Source organism: Neopsephotus bourkii, unplaced genomic scaffold (assembly GCF_033783945.1).
Source record: "Neopsephotus bourkii isolate Nb327-2 ecotype Australia unplaced genomic scaffold, CSIRO-AGI_Nbou_v1 NB_1624, whole genome shotgun sequence".
Taxonomy (NCBI): domain Eukaryota; kingdom Metazoa; phylum Chordata; class Aves; order Psittaciformes; family Psittacidae; genus Neopsephotus; species Neopsephotus bourkii.
This window is the reverse complement of record NW_026902099.1, coordinates 9,250,938-9,278,294: the sequence shown is the minus strand read 5'-3', so window position 1 is coordinate 9,278,294 and position 27,357 is coordinate 9,250,938. Positions and strand designations below refer to the sequence as shown.

The 27,357-nt window shown below is 41.3% G+C and overlaps 1 protein-coding gene across 9 annotated transcripts in view; it reads right to left on the bottom strand.

Annotated features, from left to right (window-relative positions):
* The window catches only part of CTTNBP2 (cortactin binding protein 2), an 88,314-nt gene extending 61,895 nt beyond the window's left edge, over window positions 1–26,419 (bottom strand). For 3 of the 9 annotated variants that reach the window (XR_009728399.1, XM_061373044.1, XM_061373046.1), the window contains exons 1-2: window positions 26,028–26,415; window positions 15,179–15,286 (exon numbers count right to left, since the gene is read on the bottom strand). Coding sequence is in view for 6 of the 9 variants with exons in the window: in XM_061373044.1 (XP_061229028.1) it covers window positions 15,179–15,286; window positions 26,028–26,318 (399 nt within the window). In the remaining 3 variants the exon portion in view is untranslated. Of the gene's footprint in view, window positions 1–15,178; window positions 15,287–23,648; window positions 23,732–24,940; window positions 25,256–26,027 lie in introns of those variants that run through there. The other 6 variants (XR_009728400.1, XM_061373049.1, XR_009728401.1 and 3 more) reach the window with 5 other exon arrangements.
* Between the last annotated feature and the right edge of the window lie 938 nt (window positions 26,420–27,357).

Below are 27,357 nucleotides of genomic sequence, written 5' to 3'. Positions count from 1 at the left end.
CTGATGGTAGTCAATATGTCCAAGGCTAAGGTATTGTTTCAGGGAGTCCTTATATCTCTTCTTTGGGGCACCTCTCTTGCGGCTACCGGTGGCAAGTTCACCGTAAAACACGATCTTGGGGAGGCGGTGATCCTTCATTCTAGACACGTGCCCTGCCCAGCGCAGCTGCAATTTCAGCAATGTGGCCTTGATGCTGGTGACCCCTGCCTGTTCGAGGACAGTGACATTAGACACATAGTCAGTCCAATGGATGTTTAGAATTGTACGGAGGCAGCGCTGATGAAAGCGTTCCAGGAGTTGCAGGTGATGACGGTAGATGACCCATGATTCAGACCCATATAAAAGAGTAGACAATACAATGGCTCTGTAGACACTGATCTTTGTACTTTTCTTCAGGTGTTTATTACACCAGACTCTTTTATGGAGTTTTCCAAAGGCTCTATATGCCTTTGCTATTCTGTTGTCTATCTCTTTGTCGATCGTGGCATCCGAGGAAATGATGCTTCCCAGATAGCTGAACTGCTGAACTGTCTTAAGCTCTCACTCGCCGATGGTAATATGGGGATGGCGATAATCTTCTTGCGGTGCAGGTTGGTAGAGGACTACTGTCTTCTTCAAGCTGACTTCCAGCCCAAAAACCTCAGCCGCCTCCGCAAAGCAAGATGTTAAACGCTGCAGAGCTGCTTCTCTGTGGGCAACAAGGGCGGCATCATCAGCAAAGAGCAGTTCACGGACAAGATGGTTTAGGGTCTTAGTGTGGGCCTTCAGTCGCCTTAGATTGAATAGGCTACCATCGGTACGGTATCGAATATAAATGCCGTCTTGTTCGTCGAGGTCTGCTGTAGCCCTTTGGAGCATCATGCTGAAGAAGATTGTGAATAAGGTCGGTGCGAGAACGCAACCTTGTTTCACACCATTGGTTATTGGGAAAGGCTCAGAGAGTGCGTCACCATGCCTGACTTGGCCTTGCTGATCCTCATGTAACAGAATAATCATTTTCAGGAACTTGGGGGGACAACCTAATCGTTCTAAGATCAGCCACAAGCCTTTCCTGCTCACAATGTCAAAAGCTTTGGTGAGGTCAACGAAAGTTACATATAACCCCTTATTCTGTTCTCTATACTTTTCTTGCAATTGTCTGAGAACAAATACCATGTCTGTGGTACTTCTATTAGCCCTGAAACCACACTGACTTTCAGGTAGAAGTTCTTCTGCGATAGCAGGTACTAGTCTGTTCAATAGTATTCTTGCAAGAATTTCACCAGCAATGGAGAGCAGAGTTATACCACGGTAGTTTGAGCAGTCTGACTTGACACCTTTTTTCTTATACAGAGTGATGATGATTGCGTCACGAAAGTCTGACGGTATTTTGCCTTGTTCCCAACAGCACACAACTAGCATGAAATTTAGCGTGAAGTGCTTGGCCTCCATGCTTCCATATTTCAGGTGGGACTCCGTCAACCCCAGCTGCCTTGCCAGTTTTCACCTGCTGTATGGCCTTAAGAGTCTCTCCCATGGTAGGGGCTAAATCCAATTCGTTTTTCACTGGATGTTGCAGAATGTGCTGGATTCCTTCGCCTTGGACTACATGGTTAGCACTAAAGAGGGTTTGAAAATGTTCAGACCAACGATTCAGGATGGAAATTTTATCTGTAAGAAGCGTTTGGCCATCTGCACCAAGTAAGGGGCTTTGAAACTGGAATGTGGGTCCATACACTGCCTTCAGAGCCTCATAGAATCCTCTGTGGTCACCCAAATCTGCACATAGTTGAGTCTTTTCTGCTAGGTTGACCCACCACTTGTTCTGGATGTCTCTAAGTTTCTGTTGGAGTTTCCTACATGCAAGATGAAAGGCTGCTTTTCTTACATGGCAGAGTGGCTGAGCGAGGTGTGCTTGATGAGCAGATCTCTTTTTTGTCAGCAATTCCTGGACCTCCTGGTTGCTATCGTCAAACCAGTCTTTGTTTTTCTTTGAGGAGAACCCAATGGATTCTACGGAGGACTGCAGGATGCTGTTTTTGATATGTTGCCAAAGCGCTTCAGGAGAAGAATCTATAAGTTGGTCTTCAAGCCTAGTTTGAAGGTTAGCCTGAAAGCTGTCCCTCACTGCAGCTATTTGAAGATTATCAACATTGAGCCTCCTCCTCGGAATGCCGCCCCTCTTAGGTTTGGGCTTGAAGTGGAAATTAAGTTTGCAACGCACAAGGCGGTGGTCTGTTTGGCATTCTGCACTAGGCATCACTCGGGTGTGACAGACATCGCAAATATTTCTCTGGCGCACTAAGACACAATCAATAAGGTGCCAATGTTTAGATCGAGGATGCATCCAGGTTGTCTTCCAGCTGTCTTTCTGCTGGAAGATAGTGTTGGTGATGGTAAGCTGTTGCTCTGCACAGAACTCTAGTAAGAGACGACCGTTATCATTGCAGCTGCCAACACCGTGCTTGCCTAGTACTCCTTTCCAGGCTTCAAAGTTCTTTCCTACTCGGGCGTTGAAGTCACCAAGGATTATGATCTTATCTTCTATAGGAACTTTCTGAGTGAGGTGACGCAGGTCGGAGTAGAATTTTTCTTTTTCTGCAGGGTCAGCTTGCAGAGTTGGAGCATATATGGTGAAAAGAACAACGTGTTGCTTATTGTGCAGTGGAAGACGTAAGGAGATAATACGGTCAGAATGACCTATCGGCAAATTTTCAAGTTTAGAGGCTATGGAGTTTTTAATCATGAAGCTGACTCCAGAAAGATGACTTTCAGTTTTGGGTTTGCCTGACCAGTAGAGTGTATAGCCAGCACCATGTTCTTTGAGGCTACCTTCCTCATGAAGGCGAACTTCACTGAGTGCAGCGATATCGATGTTAAGACGTGACAATTCATGGGCAATTAGCGCAGAACGGCGCTCAGGACACCCACTGTTCACTGTATCAAGCATGGTTCTGATGTTCCAACATGCGAGTGTCAATCTGGACACACCTTTGGAGGCAGGTGTATGCCTTTGTCTCTTTGTTTTTAATTGACCGCAATAGAAGATGCCCGTTGGCCGCGGCTAGCCAACCAGGTGGAGGGGGAGATGAGCTTTGGTTAGGCCACCTTTTCTAGGCCTCTCTCCATATGGAGCAAGCAGTGCTGTCCTTGAAAAAGGCTGCTTGGTCATTCAGGATGCTGCCAAACAAGACTGTCATCTCCTGGGTCAGACTTGAGCGACCAATGTCCTGAACCGCCTGCATGCAGGGTTGGGTCTGCGACTTCCAGTGCACCTTATCACCTGCCGTTTCGTCCCTCGCCTGTCGCTGCAGGGCTTTGCAAGTGTGGGTAAACCCTTTGGGCCTGCGCAGTGGATTTATTTTAGGTGAGGCACAGCGTGCGCAGAACTGGCCTCACCCTTTACACCTGAGGTTTATCTGCCAGGGCCTAGCGAGCTTGGACGGTGACAGCAAAGTCCTCAGGTTGTAGGTTTAATTAGAGTATCCTTCTCTTAGATGGATGGCCTTACAGGGCTACACGAGCTCCATCTGCCCGGGTTTGAAGTTGGAGTTGTCCTTCTCCTAGGATGGTTGCCTGAAGGCTAGTGAGCCTATCCTGCCCATGGACACACTTTGTCTGACCCTTCATTTGAGAGCTGACTGGCATGGGAGACCCTACCGGAAGCATAAGCCACCACCAGCATAACTCCCAACTTCACAAGGGCACGCAAGCTCTTTCCCCACGAAACAGCTTACAGAACTACTACTTCAAAAAAAAACCACTAGGCATCTGAAAAGATCTTTTAAATAACATACTCTACATAAAGTCAACTCACCAATACTATAAACAGTATTTCCAAATTATTACAACATGGACTTTGGCAGTATCAAGGATAAGGTGTAAGACTATCCTTTAATTTCACAACATTTCCTGAAATAGGGTTAGGCTTTGCTGTCTTAAAACAGGCTAGGTCATTTTGTTCTCATGCAACATAAACTATTTTCTTAACCTGTAACCAGTCCTGCGATTCTCAGAAATTGAGGTCCATGCAGATATTTACTTGAATACAGTTAGTTTCTTACACTGTTTTGCAATAAAGTGCATCAAAACATGTCAAGTAATTTTTTTAAAAGTAAATTTAGCACATATAATAAAAACTAAAAATAAACAAAAACCCACCAAACCCAAAATCAAAACCCCCAAAAACCCACAACAAAAACCAAAACAATCACCCCACAAAACACAAATACCAAACACCCCAAACAAACAAAAAATAACCCCCAAACAAACCCCAATAAACAACCCAAACCCCAATATATAAACCATGATCAAAATAGGGAAAAAAAAATATCAAAATTTGAACATTCTTTAAGGCTGGGTCTAGCACCACTTTTTCAGTTAGGTAAACAAAGAACAGGTTGCATTAATTTAAAACTTTAAATAAACCACAGATAAAGGAATCATTCCAAACTAAGCTCCAAGTCATTTCATCTACCAATCTGTCTGAGGTTTATTCATATGTCATTGTTTCCTTGCAATCAGTTTTAAATAGGTTGCAATAGTAAAATAATACTTTGGACACCCATGTTCAGAAAATTATAATAAACTAATATTATGAAAGTAAAAACTTTAATCATAACCAGAATCATTGCACAGGTAAAGACATACTGTATTTAAAGGCAGAAAAAAATGTATACTCAACCATAATTAAAGTCAATAAATCCACAGTAGTGAACAGATTAGCAAGGACACAAGTTGCAGATCTTTATGTCCCTGAAGTTTTGTCAAAATTAAATTTTTGCAAAGAAACTGCAACATGAAAAAATGATAACACAAACAAGGCATTTTCTGACTTCTATTTCATGGTTTGCTTCTGCCACCAATGCCCATCATACTGTCTACAATAATAACCTTCTACTTCATACAGTTTAACATTTTCTGCTCCTCCTTCTACCTAATCACCATTTTTCAAAGACACCTGCTACAAAACAGGCTGTCTTACTGGCTGCCACCTGTCTTACCTCTAAAGTCGCCTTCTGTGTGCTTTTAGCTCCATTCTTTGCTACCATGGGATTCAGATACATAAGAGAAGTTTAGATTTGCATTTTAAATTCACAACTTAGCACAATTACTGCAGGGAAGGTTCTTCACAGTTTGTAGGCAATGTAGTTAACTTTGACAGATTACACTTCGTATACATGTAATTTTTCTACCTATAAGGGAATTTGAGAACAATTAAACTATACAGATTCATTCCTTTTTTCCGTATAGCTCTCAGGTTTTTTCCCTCTAGCCTCAAAGTCCATTCTAGAAGTACCAAGCCTTATAGTACAGTTCTTGTTGACTTTGTGCAGTAGCTCTTTATCCAGAAACAATTAACAATTATGGCATATGTAATGATTATATTTTAATGTGTAAGTTACAGAGTACAGGCAAAACCAAGTATCACCCCATCGTAAGATGCATAAAACAATAAATCACATTTAAAAGAAAATTAAACTCTATCTGGTAAATCAAGTTTTCTTTAAAATCTCAAACTGCAGTAGGCAAAAGTCTGCCTTGGCCAAGGAAGGGAAGCTCTTTTGCTAGACAGAAGTCACTGGGAAGCAGTGACAAGTATAGCTTATGAGCATCTACAGCCAGTCATGAAAAGCTCCTTATTCTGCATAGCATTCCCATTTCAATCTCTGTTACCTACAAAAAAACCTTATGTTGTTATGCAGTATATTGTTATGATAAACTGTAATGCATTCAGCTTTCTTTTTTTTTTTTTTTAATATTGTTTGACCTTCACCTACTCTTAAAGAATTGTAGAAGTGGAACAGAAATATGTAAATATGACAGTTAAAATAGTCTATGTTTTCAATGACATTAAAATAAAACTGTACTGTTCACTGCTTAATCACTGTCAACCAAATTGAAAGACAAGTTTGATAATAATAGCCTTCCAGAGTGCTCAGCTCAGGACTTGAAATCAAACTAGTTTGAGCAGAAAATGCATTCTGCCCTCTGGGGAGAAAGAGACTCCAGATGAACATTTTTCAATGATCCATCTGGCAATTTTACAAGCAGGGTCCACCTGTCTTAAATACCTGAATGATCATAATGGTAAAAAGCATTGGGGAATTTTATGCAGTAAACATGGAGATATAAAGAGGGTTTTTGTTTGGTTGGGTTTGGGGGGTTTTTAATAATAAAGATCAAATCAAACTATATTTCCTACTATATTTTAAAAAGCAATCCTGGAGCAGGGCATGTATAGGAATATGGTGACTATGTCAACATTAACAGGTAGTGCAGCACAGCAGAAACAAATTTGTAGAGCAACACAATCAGCACTGGGGAAGTGCCTGTGGTCCTGCCGTTTGGAAGGAAGTGTTACTTAGGACTAGCTTTGCTCTCACAGATCAATTTACACAGTCTCTGAGTGACTTGTGAAGCAAATCAAACCAAAGGTAGGTGGGGACAACAGAGAGAGTTTCTTCAAAAGTGTGCTCTTGGTTTGAATGCTAATGTAGTTCACTCAAGTAGCTCATTTACACACACACATATTACACAGATATGTAAAGGCTTTTTCGCTGACACCTCCTTGTCATGGTGAAAGAGCTTGTGTACCCTTGTGAGGTTGGGAGCTATGCTGGTGGTGACACATGCCTCTGGTAGGGTCTCCCATGCCAGACAGGTCTCAACTGAAGGGTCAGACAATGTGTGTCCATGGGCAAGATGGGCTCACTAGCCTTCGGGTAACCATCCTAGGAGAAGGACAACTCTAACTTCAAACCCTGGCAGAGGGAGCTCATATAGCCCTGTAAGGCCATCCATCTAAGAGGACACTCTAATCAAACCTGAGGACTTTAGTGTCACCATCCAAGCTCGTTAGGACCTGGCAGATAAACCTCAGATGTAAAGGGTGGGGCCAGTTCTGCACACGCTGTGCCTCACCTAAAAAATCCACTGCGCAGGCCCAAAGGGTTTATCCACACTTCCAAAGCACTGTAACGACAGGCGAGAGAAGAAACAGCACGTGATAAGGTGCACTGGAAGTTGCAGACCCAACCCTGCATGCAGGCAGTTCAGGACATTGGTCGCTCAAGATTGGCCCAGGAGATGACAGTCTTATTCGGAAATATCCTGAATGACCAAGCAGCCTTTTTTTCAAGGAGAGCACTTCTTGCTCCATATGGAGAGAGGCCTAGAAAAGATGGCCTAACTAAAGCTCATCTCCCCCTCCACCTGGTTGGCTAGCTGCAGCCAATGGGCATCTTCTGTTGCAGTTGATTAAAGACGAAGAGTCAAAGGCATACACCTGCCTCCAAAGGCAGGTCCAGATTGTGTGTCCAGATTGACACTCGCATGTTGGAACATCAGAACTATGCTCGATACAGTGAACAGAAGGTGTCCTGAGCGCTGTTCTGTGCTAATTGCCCACGAATTGTCACAACTTAACATTGATATTGCTGCTCTCAGTGAAGTTCGCCTTCATGACGAAGGTAGCCTCAAAGAACATGGTGCTGGCTATACACTCTACTGGTCAGGCAAATCCAAAACTGAAAGTCATCTTTCTGGAGTCAGCTTCATGATTAAAAACTCCATAGCCTCTAAACTTCAAAATTTGCCGATAGGTCATTCCAATCGTATTATCTCCCTACGTCTTCCACTACACAGTAAGCAGCATGTTGTTCTTTTCACCATATATGCTCCAACTCTGTAAGCTGACCCTGCAGAAAAAGAAAAAATTCTACTCCGACCTGCAGCACCTCACTCAAAAGGTTCCTATAGAAGATAAGATCATAATCCTTGGTGACTTCAACGCCCGAGTAGGAAAGAACTTTGAAGCCTAGAAAGGAGTACTAAGCAAGCACGGTGTTGGCAGCTGCAATGATAACGGTCGTCTCTTACTAGAGTTCTGTGCAGAGCAACAGCTTACCATCACCAACACTATTTTCCAGCAGAAAGACAGCTGGAAGACAACCTGGATGCATCCTCGATCTAAACATTGGCACCTTACTGATTATGTCTTAGTGCGCCAGAGAAATATTTGCGATGTCTGTCACACCCGAGTGATGCCTAGTGCAGAATGCCAAACAGACCACCACCTCGTGCGTTGCAAACTTAATTTCCACTTCAAGCCCAAACCTAAGAGGGGCGGCATTCCGAGGAGGAGGCTCAATGTTAATAATCTCCAAATAGCTGCAGTGAGGGACAACTTTCAGGCTAGCCTTCAAACTACGCTTGAATACCAGCTCATAGATTCTTCTCCTGAAGCGCTTTGGCAACGTATTAAAAATAGCATCCTGCAGTCCTCTGTAGAATCCATTGGGTTCTCCTTAAAGAAAATCAAAGCCTGGTTTGACAATAGCAACCAGGAGGTCCAGGAATTGCTGACAAAGAAGAGATCTGCTCATCAAGCACACCTCGCTCAGCCACCCTGCCATGTAAGAAATTCCAACAGAAACTTTGAGACATCCAGAACAAGTGGTGGCTCAACCAAGCAGAAAAGACTCAATTATGTGCAGATCTGGATGACCACAGAGGATTCTATGAGGCTCTGAAGGCGGTGTATGGACCCACATTCCAGGTTCAAAGCCCCTTACTTGGTGCAGATGGCCAAACGCTTCTTACAGATAAAATCTCCATCCTGAATCGTTGTTCTGAACATTTTCACTCTTTAGTGCTAACCATGTAGTCCAAGGCGAAGGAATCCAGCACATTCTACAACATCCAGTGAAAAATGAATTGGATTTAGCCCCTACCATGGAAGAGACTCTTAAGGCTATACAGCAGGTGAAAACTGGCAAGGCAGCTTGGGTCGACGGAATCCCACCTGAAATCTGGAAATACGGAGGCCAAGCACTTCATGCTAAATTTCATGAATTAGTTGTGCGCTGTTGGGATCAAGGTAAATTACCATCAGATTTTCGTGATGCAATCATCATCACTCTGTATAAGAAAAAAGGTGTCAAGTCAGACTGCTCAAGCTACTGAGGTATAGCTCTGCTCTCCATTGCTGGAAAAATTCTTGCAAGAACACTATTGAACAGATTTGTACCCGCTATCGCAGAAGAACTTCTACCTGAAAGTCAGTGTGGTTTCAGAGCTAAGTACCACAGACATGGTATTTGTTCTCAGACAACTGCAAGAAAACTGCAGAATAAGGGGCTCTATGTAACTTTCGTTGACCTCACCAAAGCTTTTGACACTGTGAGCAGAAAAGGCCTGTGGCTCACCTTGGAACGATTAGGTTGTCCCCCCAAGTTCCTCAAAATGATTATTCTGTTACACGAGGATCAGCAAGGCCAAGTCACGTATGGCGATGCACTCTCTGAGCCCTTCCCAATAACCAATGGTGTGAAACAAGGTTGCATTCCCGCACCAACTTTATTCACAGTCTTCTTCAGCTGATGCTCCAAAGGGCTATAGTAGACCTCGATGAACAAAACGGCATTTATATTCGATATCATACTGATGGTAGCCTATTCAATCTAAGGCGACTGAAGGCCCACACTAAGCCCTAAATCGTCTTGTCTGTGATCTGCTTTTTGCTGATGATGCCACCCTTGTTGCCCACACAGAAGTAGCTTCGCAGCGTTTAACATCTTGCTTTGCAGAGGCTGCTGAGCTTTTGGGCTGGAAGTCAGCTTGAAGAAGGCAGTAGTTTTCTACCAACCTGCACCACAAGAAGATTACCATCATCCCCATATTACCATTCGCGAGTGAGAGCTTGAGTCAGTTCAGCAGTTCAGCTATCTGGGAAGCATTATTTCCTTGGTTGCCACGATCGACAAAGAGATAGACAACAGAATAGCAAAGGCATATTGTCCTGGGTTTAGCAGTAGCAGTCTTTTTTTCTCTTTCTTGGTAGCTGGTGCAGTGCTGTGTTTTGACTTTTGGGCTGGGAACAAAGCTGATAAAAATGATATTTTGGTTTGGACAAGGACTTTGTGAGCCTCATGCTCTGCCAGGGAGGAGGGGAAGCCGGGAGGAAGCAAAGACAGGACATCTGACCCAAACTGACCAAAGAGGTATTCCATACCATGGCACGTCATGCCTGGGATGTACCTGAGAGTTACCCGGAAGGGCTAGTGGCTGCAGGGTTGGAGGAGGTATCGGTGCTTGGTCGGGCTGGGGGGGGCGAGTTATCGGTTGGCTGGTGGTGAGGTGTTGTATTCTCTTCCCTTGTTATTTCCTTTATCATTATTATTATTGGTGGTAGCAGTAGCGATTTATGTTATACCTTAGTTACTAAACTGATCTTATCTCAACCCGTGGGAGTTGCATTCTTTCTGATTCTCCTCTCCGTCCCTCTGGGAATAGGGGGAAGGCAAAAAGTGGAGGACTGAGTGAAAAGCTGTCTGGCTGGGTTCAAACCACTCTGAGCATGATGAAGGTCTGCTCTTCAAAGGCTGTTGGTCCTCACATGGCTAAATCTGTCCAGCACCTTAAACTATTCTGGCTGGTAACATTTTTAAATCTGAATTTCTCCAACTTCCAAATTTCAGACTGCCACTATACCTCAAAAAAAAAAAAAAAAAAAAAAGAAAGTGTTCAGATAGATTAACTCAGCAAAATATTGTGAGTTTTGTATTGTACAAATCAGAGTATAATAAATTTAAATACATTAAGTGCAAAAAAAACCTGAGCTTTTCTGTTTACATCAAAGCACTATACTACTTTTACAGCAATAGGAGTTGTTGACCCAGTTAGATAAAGTTTCAACTGCTGAAGCAGGAAGCAACAGTCCTGTTTTAGAAGCAGGAATGCTATGTGTCCTTGTGTATCTGCAGTCGTGGGTATTATAAAGGAACAACTACGCACTGTGAAAACACAAAAGTATACAGATGTAATCTCATATTTCCTATGAATGCAGTTTCAATTTCAAGATTGGATTTTGTTTCAAAGGCAGACTTAAAGGTATCAAAATTTTATATAGAATACAATGGAAACTCTACCACAGCTTATGCACAAGATGCAACAAAAGGAGTTAACTGTTATTTGTGACACCTTGGGTTTGGTTCTTTCTAATGTATCATGTGACACAAATTCAAGTGCCTTAATAATAATCTACCGTACGAACACTATTCACTTTACTAACAAAACTTATCTTCCCTAACCCCAGCCCCTGGGATAACTAGTTAATTTAACAAGATTTATACCCATAACCCCAAACTACTGGCGTTTCTCACTTTTAATTTTTATTTTTTTATTTACAAAGAATAGACAAAATGGACACCCTGCACTGGAACGAGAGCCGGGGGAGATACGTAAAATGCCTAGCTCAATCTTTTCAAAGCAGAGTAACAAACTCAGAAGCCTTTCTTCTTTCTCAATGGACTGCACTTTTTTGAAACTAAGCTTTAAATAAGCAAAAAAAGTTATGCAACATCTTAAAGTTGCTACATGAGGAGCTGGTAGCCATCTAGAAATCAATCTGAGAGGGGAAATTGACCCAAAAGTCATAAATACAATTTCATTTTTATGAAACAATGATTAAATTGTAAATGAACAGCCAGAAGACAAGTATCTGAAGATAACACAGTTCTGAAATCCAAGGGCATTGTCTACCTGTCAGAAAAGCAATGTTACGGCAGTACTAACTGATACAGGGTATTACTTTGTAGTTTGATTTCTTTCACTGACACCTCAAACTGCACATAATTTTATAGCTACTTTACCAAAAAAAAAAAAAAGAGAAAAAACATCTCACAAGTTGCAAAAATGTAAGACATTCGGAAAGTTAATATTTTTAGATTTCTATGACCTATTAAATAGCACAGTTTGCTTCATATATAGGACTGTGGCTCAATCCACAAAAACAAAGACACCATAAGTTTTTTCTGCTTAATCCATCAGAACCCGCAACAGATAAATTGCGCTTTTACAATATATGAGGACACATTAAACTGTAATCCTGAAAAAAAAGAATAATCTAAATTAAGTGAAGAGAATTAATTTAAAATACGATTTTAAAAGTAATTTAAGTGACAACTCCGTAATGCATATATATATACTCTATGAATATACCACAGGAGAAAAAAATGTTCCAACTCCATATATTACCAAAAATACTGTTCCTGCTCCCTAGTTCTTACCCCTTAACTCTGTCAGAAATGTTTTGCATTCCACCAGGGAATATTGTGAATCAGGTATGGATTGTGATCATATGACATGTATACCAAGATTAAAAATAACGTGGCACTGTGACAAGCAAGCTCCAGTAAGAGCTGGCCTGAAAAGGAATCCTGCCTATGGATATTGAAGGTAGGTGTAGGGTTTTTTACATAGCTGGCTTTATAGGCAGAGAAAAAAAACAATCAGATCTGTTTCAGATCTTCAGTAAAGCACATGATGTGGCTTTACACAAAATCCGTAAAGTGGGAAATGAGAGATCAGCATAAGAATTCATACAGTGGGAAAAGGACAGACTAACAGATGCATCAAACAGGTCGTGTTAAAACGAGACTTCATGCTAGGTACAGATTAAAAGTGGTACCATATGAGTAAGTTTTTAATTATATTATTATCAGTTCTTTTGTGATCAGTCAAGACTGATTCACTTTAATGCCAGAACTTTCCAGGAGAGGTACTTCCAATAGATACATAAGGACTATTTATTGCATAATTTTTACTAATGATCTGTGAAACCCTAAAAAATATTTACAGGTAGAGGCACACACATTTAGGAATGACGTAGTTAAACATAAGTAATTACAGAGAAAAATCTAAGAGGACAAACTCAAGAATGAACAGTTATTTTCTAAAAGATTAAAAGATCCAGTTCTTACAAAAAGACCAACATACAGACTGCTTAATAAATATATACACCACAGTGACTGAAAACTGGCAACAAGATCACTTAAGGGGAAAAGACAACACATATATTATCTAGTACAGCGCTGGAAATCATTATAATTTTACCTATTGGAGAAATTAGCTTTCAAACAGTTTTGCAGTACTAGTAAGATTAACAAACAAAACAAAAACAACAAAATAAAGAAAAAAAAAAACAAAAAAAACCAAACCAACAAAATCCGTAACAAACAAAATCCACCATACTCTCCAAATACCAACACCCACAAACATTCCTAGTTTTGAAACACAGCTTGAACAGTGTTTGAAATAACATCTTTTCCCTTATATGAAATTCTTTTCTTCTTGCTTTAAGGATACACAAAGTATCTATGCCAATTTGTTGAAACGAATCGAAGTACCACATTTGACACAATTCCAATGAAATTCTCTCGTTGTTCACTTTTATAAAAGACCTATATTTGGCTATTAGTAGGCTATTTTGTGAGCTGCTTGGAGACCCAGCTGCTGATACTGATGAATTGCAGCTTCCCGCATAAGAAGCCAGAAGATCCAAAAGTATCATATTCCAAGATACCAGACTACAGTTCTTCAGCAGGTATAACTTCCATGTTTTCTAGTGCTAGTACAGTTAACCAGGCAGGCTGCCTGGAAGACTTAAATTCCACATGGATTTTGTTTGAAGGATTTTACTACAAAACACAGGAACCAGAAATTGAGATGTAGGAGAATAAAACAAAAAACAAACCAAAACTAATTTTCAGCACTTACATACCTTACATGAAACTGGGCTATTTTTTTAATTGTTCTACATTAGTCAGTAAAAAAACACTGCATACATACTAGTACCCATTTGAACGGTTCATGGGAATCTGATGTAGGCTTTTCCTCTCCTGAGACTGCACTATCCTGAATGTCCAACATTTACTGTCATTAAATGTGCACTGCATTATTTTTTTCCAGTCAATTTCAATACATCTATTATTTGGTATGCAGTGTAGTAGCTTGTTCATGAATATGTATTAGAGAAAATTGTCTGAGTATTCTATTTGCATTCCTCCAAAGTTAGAAGAGTCAAAAAAAGATTCTGAATGTGGCATGCATGTTGTTTCCCCTTTTACAAAACCTTAACTGGCAGTCAGGATAAAACACAAGTCCCAGTCCAGGCAAATGAGATGTGAAATTGTAAAACAGCTAGATGAAAAGGCAGTACATTTCAACATATGTGTATACCTGAAGGCCAAACACCAAGGAACTTCAAGTGCAACAATCCCCCAGAAACATACCGCTTCCAGTGCCTTATTGTCATTACAAAATGAAAATTGCATTTTATAAGAGATTCATACCTATAAAGACTTTACTTATTAATGCAGGTACATCAATGACAGATTGATTTGCATCAAGTGATCTGAAGCAACCACAATCACCAAAAAAATTAAAACTGAATAAAAATGCATTCACAATAGCGACTGTAACATTACAAGTGGAAAATGTTCCCACACTACTTGATAATCATTATATATACTACTAAACACTAGTATTAAATGTATTTTATTGCACTGAGGTTTTGCTTTAGGTGACCTTAAAGGGCATAGTTTCCCCTCTACCTAACTATGAAGCTGTAAGTATTTTCAAAACACATAAGGCTGTTTCCCCCCCTAAACCTGCAGTCTGCTTAGCAGCTCTGTTAAATTTTATTCAGTTCCAGATCAATTTTAAAGTCATTACAGTCAGAAAAAGTATCATCTTTTGATTAAAAGTTTGTAAATTTCCAGTCAACTTTTTAATTTGCCTTTCAGACTGCAACCTTCTGAAGCAGAAAACCAATGTTCACATGTGCCTAGCACAGCAAAAACCTAATTAGTACCATGAGTACTGTTAAGAGTATATATCCTGTATTTCATCTTTCATTAAAAAAAAAAAAAGTCAAAACAAAAAAAACCCTATGAAAACTTTTCCCTAAGTGGCTATGACGATCCAATTCTGTCATTCCCTCCATTTCATAGAATATTAATGCATTGAAAGACTAGATGAACAAATATATAGATATTAGAACAAATAACAACATAGAACAAATAACTGAATTTTCCCTTGAAGTTCTTCCTTCCTTTCACAGATAACAGACTCACAATATTAAATAATATAGAGGGGCAGTAACTTTGCAGGTTTTGCACTTATTTCTCTGAAATTTTATTGATATTTTATACAGAAATTACATAGAATTGCTGACTAGCAACAAGTAAATGAGAACATATTTTGTGATTACTGAGATTTAGTCAACCTAGAACATTAAAAATCACAATTTCCTCTTCCAGTAAAAATATTCTATGCACAGCACAAATAAAGTGGCAAAAGGGAATAATCAATAAATAAATAGATAGATAAAAAACCCAATAGCCCAGTAACTTACCCGCAAGGCTTCAATTACAAGGTCTCGTGCTTCTAGTTCTCCTTCCATTACACTCAAAAGCATGCGTAATTCCGGCTTGCTCAAGTTATCCACATCAAACTCTTTTTTCTGTAAAAAAACAAAACACTGGTAAACACACTAACTGACTTCAACAGTTACTGTAGATCCGAAACACAGACATTTCAGCATCCTAATTCTGGGTTCCTCGAACATCGGTAACTTTCAAAAGTTGAGGTGGCTTTAATTATAGTATATAAAGTCAAAATTAATGTCAGTCTATTATTTTAATTTGAAGTGAATAAATTAACACACACACACACACCAAAATGTTTTAAATCCCATGCTGTTGCAAGGAATTCCTTCAAAGTCTTGTGATATGGTAAAGAAACTTTGCCATTAACAGCTCCCAAATGCAGCCTCACAGAGGCCGAAACAATTCTGCATACCTGAAATAGCACATCAGGGATGAAGGCAAGAGAGAGTTAAAGAACCTAAACCACAGCACACATAATCCAGTATAACCTGTGCCTCATTGGCAGAAAAACTAACTCATCACACCATACTGAGCTGAATGTGATTTTTTTGAAGAACAGTTTGTGAGAAGACACGAAATCTTGTATGTATGCTTTATTTGTAATCTCATTTGTTTGGCTGAAGGGTCCAGTTCAGGTTTAAGAGGTGCTGACAAACAACAGTTCACAACGATATCTTCTCACTCCACAACAAAGATCAGTGTTAAGTTTGACTTCCAGACAGTGAATGAGTTTATGCTGATGAATAAAATCACTGAGCACATGCATGAACACTATATGCTGGGAATATCAGTACAGCTTCTTTAAAACCAAATCTACTCCATGAGCAGTTACAGTTCTGTAACAATGTCAACAGACCCATGGGTAAAGGGGATCCACTGGACACTAACATATTTGGATTTTCAAGAAGTTTTGGACAAGGTTCTGTATCAAATTTTATTACAGAAACTCCTATCCAATCGTATTGCATGAAAAGACACTTCATGGATAGGAAGCAAACACTATGGGTAACAAGCGCTTTTTGAGATGAAGACATGTAAGCAGCGGGGCACCTCTTGGACCAGCCTTATTCAACTTCATCAATAACCTGGAAAAAAGCTAGAGAAGTGGCAGGGACATCTACTTCATGTGAGACTTTGCAGAGAACTCCTCACTTAAAAGGTTAACATCCTCATTTTGCCACTACATAAAATCCTGGTAAACCCATATCACAAGTACTGAATAAAATCTAAGGTGTAGAACAAACTTGATCAACAAGAGGAGCAATGATTTCTATTAAGCGTAACTGTCTTGGGAACAAGGCCATGCACTCTAACCAGTATTTCTAGACTGAACAATAGTAATCCTCTACTTTTGCTGCCTGGATCAGCTATTCCTCTAATCCAGAAGATACACCTTACCCTCCACACCAATGGGTCAAGAAAAACACTGGTTTCTCTGAAGGCTTTTTCCCAATGTACGCTGCAGCCTCTCACAGTGCTCTTCACAATTCTATACAGCGCTCACCAATCTATGGACATGTATAAAGTGAAAAGTTACTAAACATGTTCCTCCTCACGTAATCTAGTGTCAATAGACTGGATGTTACTCCATAGGCTGCAGCAGATTTCACTCTAAGTAGGTACAACTACTAAATTTCATTCGGTCAGGTAACAGGACCCACCTTTCCACCCTCCTTCTTGAACCACTTAATATCTAAATAGCTTAAGGACAGCAACTGATTTATTCATATAACTTCCTTTAGAATAAAGAAACACTGTCTCCATTGTTTGGATAGAAAATTATGAAGGGATATTTTTTCCAAACAACACAGAAAGCAGGTAGTATAAAACACAACATTCAACAACAGTCTTCAAAGTCTTTGTTCAGGTATTTAACCAATACATTATTTTCCCTTTCTAAAATATGTTTGCTCCTCTGATAAAAAAAGGCACCCAAGTTTTCTGATAGACAGGGACAAAGTTAACAAAAATACAGTGCAAGAAACGTGATCCTGCTCTTTTCCAAGTCAGTAAACCCAGCTTGTCAAGATGTATAACACAGGGCAGCTCTTTGCCAACTCTGTACATCACAGGTGAAAATTCTCATTTCTGCAGTCTTCCACAAGACACAAATGAAAACACTCTTACATTCTTAATAAAAAAAAAGACATTCTTCAACATATGCGATGCAGTGATGAGCTTTTTTTAACTAAGCACCTGATCAAACAATTAAAGTTGATTTTGCTCAAGTACACACCTTGAACTAGGAAACATGAAAAGACAGCAATAACAAGCAATTAAAAGTACTCTCTGTCAATTTCTAGTTTGATATAAACAAATAAAAATGTAAATAGTCGTAAAAACAAGACACACAACTTGGGTTTTATATTTTCACTTCAAGAGCTGGAAATAAGAACTACCAAAACCACTTAGTATACAAACAGCTCTAGCATATCAGACTAAAACCCCACTTACCTGAGCATCCTGTCTCTAAAAGCAGCCAACAATGGATGCTTTGAAATCAGTACCAGAGCAAGACAAGCACATAATGATGCTGCCCAGAAATACTCTCCCAGCCTCCAGCAATTTTCAGCTTATACCTTCGAGCCAGAAATTGTGATTTTTCATGTAGTAGCCCTTGGCCAACATACCTGTTGTGAAATTGTCCCATTGCTTTTTGAATCTCTATGTCACATTAGCATCCACAACATTCCACAGCACAACTACACAGCTTGTGAAGTACCATCAGCTTTGCTGTCAGCCTGATATCCGCTACATGTTTGATGCCTTCTGATTTCTTAAGCACAGAAAACATAATCTATTATTACCCACATTCTCTATGCACAAACTCTGTCAGACATGTCTTCATGTACATACAAGGAATTCCCCCAAACTGATGTCCAAAATCAACCAGAAATGACACACAAGCAGAAAAAGTGAAATAAAGAATTTAAAAGCTTTTAGGATGAAAGAGAAGTCCACCATTTTTCAAGTCTTGTTTAGGAATAAATTTATGCTCACTGAGTCTTTCTAATCATTCTTTAACCAACAAATTCCCAAACTGGAATGACCACTTTATTCCAGAACATTAAGGACAACTCTGGTTTGTTCACTATGGATAAGCAACCTCGAATCCCCTCACACAGGGTTAGAGCGTGCATGGCAGTTGCTGAAGAAGCTACCACATCTTCCTGCCATGCACATCTCTGAACCAGTGCTTATGGAGCTCCAATGTAGCTTACCCTAAGTGGACCAAAATGCATAGTTTAAAGATTTAATATATTTTCCAGCACAATTTTAAAAATATTTTTAAGATTTGATTTGATAAAGCATATGATGAAATAAAAGTATCCTTCCTCTTAAACATTCCCTGCCACCTTCTGGGGATCAGGATGTCGGTCATGGCAGGTTTGCCCAAAGTGCTTATTTCAGATGGAGCACTGTTTGCCTAAGTTACAGAGAAAACTTGTTTAGATTTAGAAAAGTAATCTTTATAATATCTTCCACTGGAGCAATAAGTCTTAAGATCGCAAGAAAAACTAAAGACTACATTAGTAGCTCATGGCTTATATGTCATCTGAGGTTTAGCTACAATACCTCCGGTAAAGTGCCATGCTGTAACAATTTAACCAACAACTTAACAACTATGTAACAGAGTCATCCATTATATTGGTTTCATAACAGGGATATATTAATATGTTGCCCCAGGGTGACACTTGGCATACACAACCAAAGCATAAGAGAACTATTTTTTCCCTCTATCTCTTTTGAATTTTAAAGTGTCTGGTTTATTTGATTTAGAAGAATAAAGAACGTGAAAAAGACTACAACTTCAGTCCTCTGTGTCTCTAAGCCTTCACATGTTATTTTTCAGATCAGTTTTATGAGGGGGGTGTGTTGCCTGGCAGCAAGTGCACTGACAATAGAACAAACAGCTAATTAGCTAAAACTCATTCAACTACCTGTGAATGCATCGCAAAAAGAGTACGGGCAAAATGACAACCTGCATTGCTAAAGATTAAAAGAAGGTCTACCATGAACCAAAAAGAAGACAAAACAGCTCTTCTGAACAAGAGAAGAATGACCTGGGACAGTATTGATCAAAGCGGACATTTTCCCACCTTTAAGAGAATGAAATTGCAAGGTAAAGAAGAGGCAGGGGAACATAGCACAGCTATTTAGAGCAGAGATGGTTAAAATCTTTAGGATTCAAAAAGAAAAAAAAAAATCTTGTGGGGGAGTGGCAGTGTCAATACTTTGATTTTGCTGACCAAACCCACTTGCTAGTACTGGTATAGTACTGGCAGTACTGGCAACTTAATGAACTAAAAGCGCTGTTCATTGTGCTACCACAGCAGCTGTTACAAACTCTGCTGTCTTCAGCAGAAGTCTGAATAGGTAAAGTATAAAAGACACAGCTTCATATATTTCCTAAGCAGAACAGAAGCAAAAAACATCTTAGCTCCAGATTAACCTTAAAGACCATGTAAAACAACCTCCTTCCTCCCCGGAAAGCAGCTACATAGCCTTTTTACAGATGGAGCTGCAAACCCAGGAACTGGGAAAGAAACCTGGGGTGCATAATTGAGGGCTGAAGTCAAAAGACAGGGATGGAGAAAGGAGTATAAAAATGGTGTATAAGAAACACATACGGAAAAGCTGTAAAAAAAAAGCCCTTTCAGGGAAGGGAATGGTACATATCTACATTTGTTGCATATTCTATACTGAGTTCCATTACATACAACAATCTTCTTGAGGAGTCACAAAGCAGACTTCCAAGATGAGATTCTAAAAATAAAATGTTTGTTTGCTACTACTTATTAGGCTATACAAAGTAAACTTTTAACATCATGAGGCCTCACATCTGTCACATCTATGGAAAAACTACACCAGAGAAACACAACCCTGAATCATATGTTTTACAACACTGAATATGTCCCCCAGATACAACTCATCTGACAAAATATAAAAGATCTGTTTTGATTAATTCTATTTACTTGCCTAAATTCTATTTAGTTGGCTAATTCTATTAGTAGTCGCCTACTACATAAAAGTATCTAGTGTGATTTAAAATGTCTGAGGGATCAGAGGTATCTTTTGGGGACAGGAAGATATGGCAGAGGATTTAGGAGAATCATCCATGCCATCTGGATGGGTAGCGGGAGGCCAGCAGGGATATATGGACCACTAAAGGAAGCCCACAGGACAGGACTAAGACACCTAAACGTAGGTGTGAGCTATGTAAGCTAGGTACCTAATGCCCCTTTATTTCCAACAGATCAAGCCAGTCAAAACAGTCAACTATTCAGCTAACCAGCCACTAGAACTATTTAGTCACGGCTTCCCTGAAAGTAACAGGATATTAAACACTGTGCATACATGCAGACACATAAATTTCAGTGCCTTGAACCCCACCCATACCTCCAAGAGTCAGCTGCCTCCAAGAGTCAGCTGGCTAAATCACTTCACTCAAAAACAGAGAAGCTCAGAAACCCGTTCGTACAAAGACTTTATTCCTTCTAACCACTTGCTTCACTCCACCAACTATAAAAGGAAGTTTCAAGACCTAGCTCAACATAAACATGGGTATGTGGTCAAATAAATCCTAACCCTTTTCTAATAAAGAACACTCTGAAAACGGAAAGAGTGTTAAAAGAAGTAGTTATAACATCCATACAGTATTCATGAATACTTCAGGGAAACCCACAATTTATTGCTTTGGCTGTGGAAGGTTTGCTCTTTAGCCTGAAACCAGGGTAAGTAACCTGTGAAGCCATGCTTCTCCAGAAATTATCTAATGCAAAAACACATGTCCATTTCCCACCTTACCCAAGATGTACTTAAGAAGATGTGACCGATAGGAATGTTTTGGCAACAGGAACAAATATGAAGGCACAGAAAAATCTTTCAAGCAAAAAGCAGTGCTGTAGAACTTGTATGTCACCTAAGGCCAAGTTTCTTGCTGAAGAGAGTTATCATCTGATGTTATTATCCAAGACTTATATAAATTTCATACAATCATATCTGAGGGATCATGAGGGGACTGTACATACATTTATTTATGCCCATCCATTAGCTCAATGACTTTTATTGGATTGTTCATCACATGAAGTTACCTGCTTTTTCTGACATCCTTTTTTCCAAGCACAGCTCCATTGCTTTCTGGGTTTTTCAATGGTTTTCTTTAAAAGGTATGGGGGAGGTTTTGTTTAGTTGTTGTGGGGGTTTTTCTGGCTTGAGCTAACTGCAAAACTTTTAACAGCTTCCACATTAACCATAAATATACCTCAAAACTGGAATATTTATTTTGGAAATAAGAAAACACAGCCCCCAACCCCTCCAAAATTAGTAAGATACTGACCTTTACATACACCCAGATACTGTCACAGCTGTTAAAACATGCTTGCAATCTATTAACAACCACAAAGGTACTTAGTCATTTTTTTATTTCAGTGCAAGTTAGGTAACAAAGTCCTCTGTATAGATCTAGGCCCACAACCCTTCAATAACCAAGTTTAAACACCTAACAGGTAATGTCTATTCAGAAAGTCACTCTCAGATAAGTCACTTCTAAGGCAAACAGTACATTATTAGATCCAGGTACAGGTACACGCTTATGAAGCTTTTACACCTTACCCTGTCCTACAATAGAACCAAAATCAATGCCCAAGAAAGCATTAGTTCACATACCATAGAGGCAGTACCTCTTTCCTAAACCTACTTGACACCTTCCTGTTTACATATTCAAGGATTATACAGGTATTGTCAATCAACTGATCCCTGTCTTGGGTGGCAAACCCCAAACTGTTGTCTTCCCAAGCTCTGTTGTTCCCATCCCAATTTCCATCTCTGTTCCTATCCTGCCATATCATCTCTGAGGCCCAAGCAATGCTTATACAAATAAAGTCACAGCAGTTAGGAAAAAACCAGGACGTACTGCCTCCTACGGATTTGCACCTCCATGTACTTCCACACATCTGGCTCATAGCATTGCTTTTCTGCACTTCACTTTTATTGTCAGACATTGTGAACAAGTCCCCATTTGGAAGAGAAAGGGACATTTACAAAGTGGACTACGATCAGTGACTTTCTCTTATCCCCCCGAAACCTTCACAGCAAAGGAAGAGAGTCCATGCTGCAGGATGTGAAGTAGAAGGCACAGAAAAGGCAATGCTGTAGTCTGAACTAGGGGGAAAGGAAACAGAAGAGAGGTCTGAGGCGTATCACTGCCAGATGGATCAAGAGATCAAGACCTATCTCTCATCACAGAGGAGCAATGGGACTAAACTGGACAGAATTGCGCTCTGCATCTCACCTACATGTTGAAACATCACATCAGCATTGCAAATCTGACTAGATGAAAATAACTTCTCTGAATAATAATGCTACACTGAGAACTTGTACTCAGATGAGGACAGCGGTAGTTAACCCAAGTCCTTTTGCAAGTGACCATTTTCCAGAATATAATCCCTAATAAGAGACATAGTGTTTGCTCTTCAAGGGTTGTGTCTCAGTTTGTTACTTGCAGTATTTTTCAGGAAAGAATCAATTGGAATCAGTTGGAAAGCCAACTGATCTAAATCAGCCTGCATAATTGATTTGACCAAACCATTATTTAACATTTCACAATATTGACCAGAATGGCAGTTCTGCTATAAACATTCCTGCAGATCAATAGATAACGAATACACTTAGCTGAGCATAAAGTCCTACACAATGTCCCCACAAAATGTCATGGAATTTCTCTCCATTTATCTTTTTATTTTTTTTAATACTGACAGTTTTCTCTGTAGTGCAACTTTTTGGTATGGTTATGTGACCCACAGCAACCCAGACTGATCCTTTTGGGTATGCACATATTATTTTTAACAAAATTTTAACTGATGAAGTAGCAAAATCCCTACTCACTTTAGAGGATTCAAGATTTCACTCTACCAGTATCCCCTATATGTACAGCTTTACAGACAGCAGAAGGTACTCTCTTTCAGAGAAAAACAATGCTTATGCTTTTGATCACTGGTCAAGCAAAACCAAACCAAGAAATTTTACTGAATCATTTTAGCAAACTTCATGTTTGCTATTTCAATAGCAAAAATAGGCTTTTCATAAGCTTTGTTAAAACTACACTGAAGCTGTGTGACAAGCTAGCCCTCTACGTGCAGCAGACTGATGTTCAACGTTTCAACAAAAAGACTGTCAAATTGGATTGTTTCTTGCTATTATATAATCATTATTGATAGACATTATGCAGATGGGAGTCATTCAAAGACATTTTAAAATACACACATGTTTTCTCTCAATACTAATCCAAATGCATCAACACAATTTCACTGCTTCAGTGCAATCAAGCTGTGCAGGTATGAAAAAGGACATGAACCACTCCCCTGCCATTTTCCCTTGTCATCCTTACCATGATAAAAATACCAGGATTTTGTGGGAAAGAAGTGGTGGGCTTACCAAATGCTGTGTTTCATCCAAGGAAACTCAGAATGACAAGATTATCAGCTCTGCTTCTAAATGTAACACACTACAGAACAGTCCAGGCTTTTTCAGTCAAATTCCCTGGTGAATGTAAAAAAAAAGGAGGGAGGGAGGAACTTTTCTACAGTGCTTTTAAAAGCAGGGGAAAAAAATAAAAAGTTTTTTTTTTAATTTTTTTTTTACTGAGTGTACCAAGATGTAATAACAGCATTCAGTATCAAGAAACCCTACTGTACCATCCTGTTCTGCTTATGCCATGAAATCAACACACTAAAACATTACTATTACAAACACTGTTCTTGCAGGTTTTTACTGCACCATTTCTGCAATCAGAATTCTGAGAACTGAAGAAAAAAAAAAAAAAGAAAAAATCCTGAAACTATACCAAAACCAGTATTTTGTTCTAATCTGTAGTTTAGCGTGACTTACAAGACAGTCACCTGGATGCTTACTGTCATCTTAAAAGTAAGCATGATGATTCAATTCGTAATTCTGTATCTTGAGATTAAAGACGGAAAATAAGTTTTCCATACTGACCCTTCAAAAGGAATATTGCAGTACTGTATAAATACTTTTTTTTATCTTTTCATTATACAGAGTTCTTTTTACTTTCCTGTACAAGAAATAAAAACGAAATCAACAATGCAACCTTTATAATGGCAGGGAAAAAAAGGCTAGAAGGAATATTAGATATTTAATGACTGAAGGCAAATTAAAGTAATAGCTTAATAAATACCTCATTATCACTTAAGCCATTACTTTTGTTAGGGAGCAATACACAGGTTATTTCCTAGCACCTCTTCAGTTTTAAAAACATATTTTAAAAGCAGTGTGGAGCTATCACGCCCACCTTCCACTGTGAGAACAATAAATTGCATGTGTGGCTTAGGCTGCACTGCCTAACAGGACAATATTGGTGTGCTACTTGATTATGAGCTACTTGTTTGCACTTTTCAATCTGAAACCTAAGGCAGTAATAATGTGAGTATACTAAAGAATTTAGCATAAACATATCTTACTCAAAAATATGGATCTAAAGCATTAGTCGCTTTTTATGAATCATATTTATTTTTATTATGGTTATGTCATTGTTTTAAAATACAGTGATGTTATAAATATTCACTGCATGAGGTTTACTTTTTTTAAGTACAACTCAATTTCCACAACACTGCAGAAGTTGTAAGTGCACAGCTGGAACAGGGTTTCGCATAAGAATTAGTGCCTGTTAGAATGAAAATAAAATAATAACAAAAAAGGCCAGTAATAACCTCAGTTTCACAGATACTAGTATCTCCTTCCTTCGGGGGCCATCACCTCCAGAAACGATGCCAAGCAAGACGTATACCACTGTGGTTTTACTGCCCTAAACTTTGCACGTCGAGCACTCGCATCATTCTCACGACGGCTGCCAATCAGGCGACTGATACGGGCTGCTTCGCCCCGATCAGTGCCCGGGTGGGTTTGATCGCTCCGCGCCTGTGATTAGAGGGGGGCTGCGGGTCCTAGGGCTCTGCCACAACTGGGGTGAGGAGCTGGGGGCCCGCCACCGGTGCGGGCGGCCCGAGGGGCTGACTCTGCTGCCCGCCTCAGCAAGGGCAGCCGCCGCCCGACACCGTTTGAACGGCTAACACCGCACCGCAATCCCTCCACCTCCCCAGGCGCCTCACCCACCCGCATGGCAAACACGCAGGGAGCGCGGATTCTGCTCGGCTTTTGCGTGTATTTTAAGCGGGGAGCCAGAACCCGCCTGTAGGGTCCCCACACACCGGCGGTCTGGGCGGGGACAGCAGGGTAAAAGAGGCTGCCCCAGCGCCCAGACCGCCACACAGGGGAAAGGAAGGAGAGAGCAAGCTCGTTGCGGGCCCAGCAAAAGGTTAAAGATCAACGCTCCCCCCGGCTGGGGTCTGACAGGTCCCACCGCCGCGACCGCTGTCACCACCTCAGCCCGCCCGCAAGACCGGGCTCAGCCACCCTCGCCGCGGCAAGCGGCGGGAAAAGGCGGGTGGGCGTGAGGGAGGCGAGACCGGGAAGCAGACCCCGCTCCGTGCCCCTTCGCAGGCGGCGCACGCCGTGGCAGCGGGAACAATGGGGAGAGAACCCGCCGCCCCCAGCTGAGGGTAATAAGGAAGCCAGCGGGAAGGAAGACCCCACGTCCTTCTCTCTTCATCCCCGGGGCGGACGGGACTCGGCTGTGGCGGGACCCGCATCCGAGTCCCGTCCCGCCCCGGGAAAGAAGGAGGGCGGAGGTTCGGAGCGGGAAAGGCAGGTCTCCAAGCGCCGCTTCATCTCATCCCCACAGGCAGCTATCCTAGCCTCGGCCGCGTCGACCCCCTCCCCTCCCGGCTAGCCTGTTACCGCTGCCGTGGCCGCCGAGTCCTCCCGCCCGCCAGAGCTCGGCTCGCTGCTCGCGCCCTCCGTCGCCATCTTCCCGCTGTAACGGCTCCGGCGCGGAGAGCGGCGCGGAGCCGAGTGGCGGCAGCCGCCGCTGCCAAGGCGCTTAACCCCCTCCCCGCCGGCAGCGAGGCCACCGGCAGCGGGGGCGCTTAACTCCTCCGGTGCCGCGCAGGCGGGGCTGCCGCAGCCGAGCCGTCCCCAGCTCTGGCTGAGGCGAGCGACTCCCGCCGGCGGGTGCTCGGATTTCCCCATTCATCCTCTCCCCGTCCGCCATAAGGCGGCTAGGAGCCAGGCGGAGGAGGGGAGCGGGACCCTGCCGGGGGCTGTTGGCGTGCCGTGATGGCTGAGGGGAGCGCCTCCACGCAGACGCTACTCTCCTCCCGAGCTTGGGAGCAGGAGAATGAAAGAAAGGGTTATGGATGGGGCGATAAAAAAATAAAGGGTTTTTATAGTGGGCTTGATTCACCTGATCGGTGAGATGTTTAAACCAGCTGAAGCCGTTGAAGGATAGTCATCTATTTACCTCATTCCTTTCATAGTGATGCTGACAGAGTCATCTCTTCCTTCCCGAGACCCGCAGAGGGGCTGGGGAGGACATTTCTGCCGCCAGTCCGTGCTTACTGACTTATTTTCAAGGCAGGGAGACTTCAGAGCTGGTGTGAGGACAGACCTTTTTCCAGGCCCAGTGCTTCAGCATGATGCAGCCCGGCAGCCCACTCCGGCCTGGGGCCGCCCTTTGCCGTTCCAAGCTGGTACTGAAGCCAAAGCCTCTGCTAAGTCCTCCAGAGGAAGGTTTGGACTGCTGCGCTGAAGCTGCCACTACACAGGCTAAATGTTTCCCTTGGAGAACAACACCTGTGCCATGCTTCCTGCTTCCAGGGTATGTTCCTGAAGGTCCCACTGCTTCCCCTCCACAGTGGGAGCCTACCTGGTGGGCTATACACTGAAACCAAATTGAAATGTACCCTTCTCTGGAACCGACTTACATCCATCATAAGCTGAATTTGCAACACTGTTTACTCTGCAGCCACATAAAAAAGGGCAGGCTCATCTGAGCCTTGCCAGACTCCTTGTTTCACAGGGCTGTGTCAGGTCTAGGTTTGTGCTGAACTCCCTTGGCACCGCAACCGGACAGAAATGGGCCACTACCTTCCCTAGATCAAAGATAGCAAATATTCTTCTAAGCACATGGTACCTAAGGATGTGAGTGAAAACATGCATGAACTTTTTCCCCTTTACATTACTGGAAGGGGAACTGAAGAGCAATTAGTAGAATAAACTCCAACTGTAA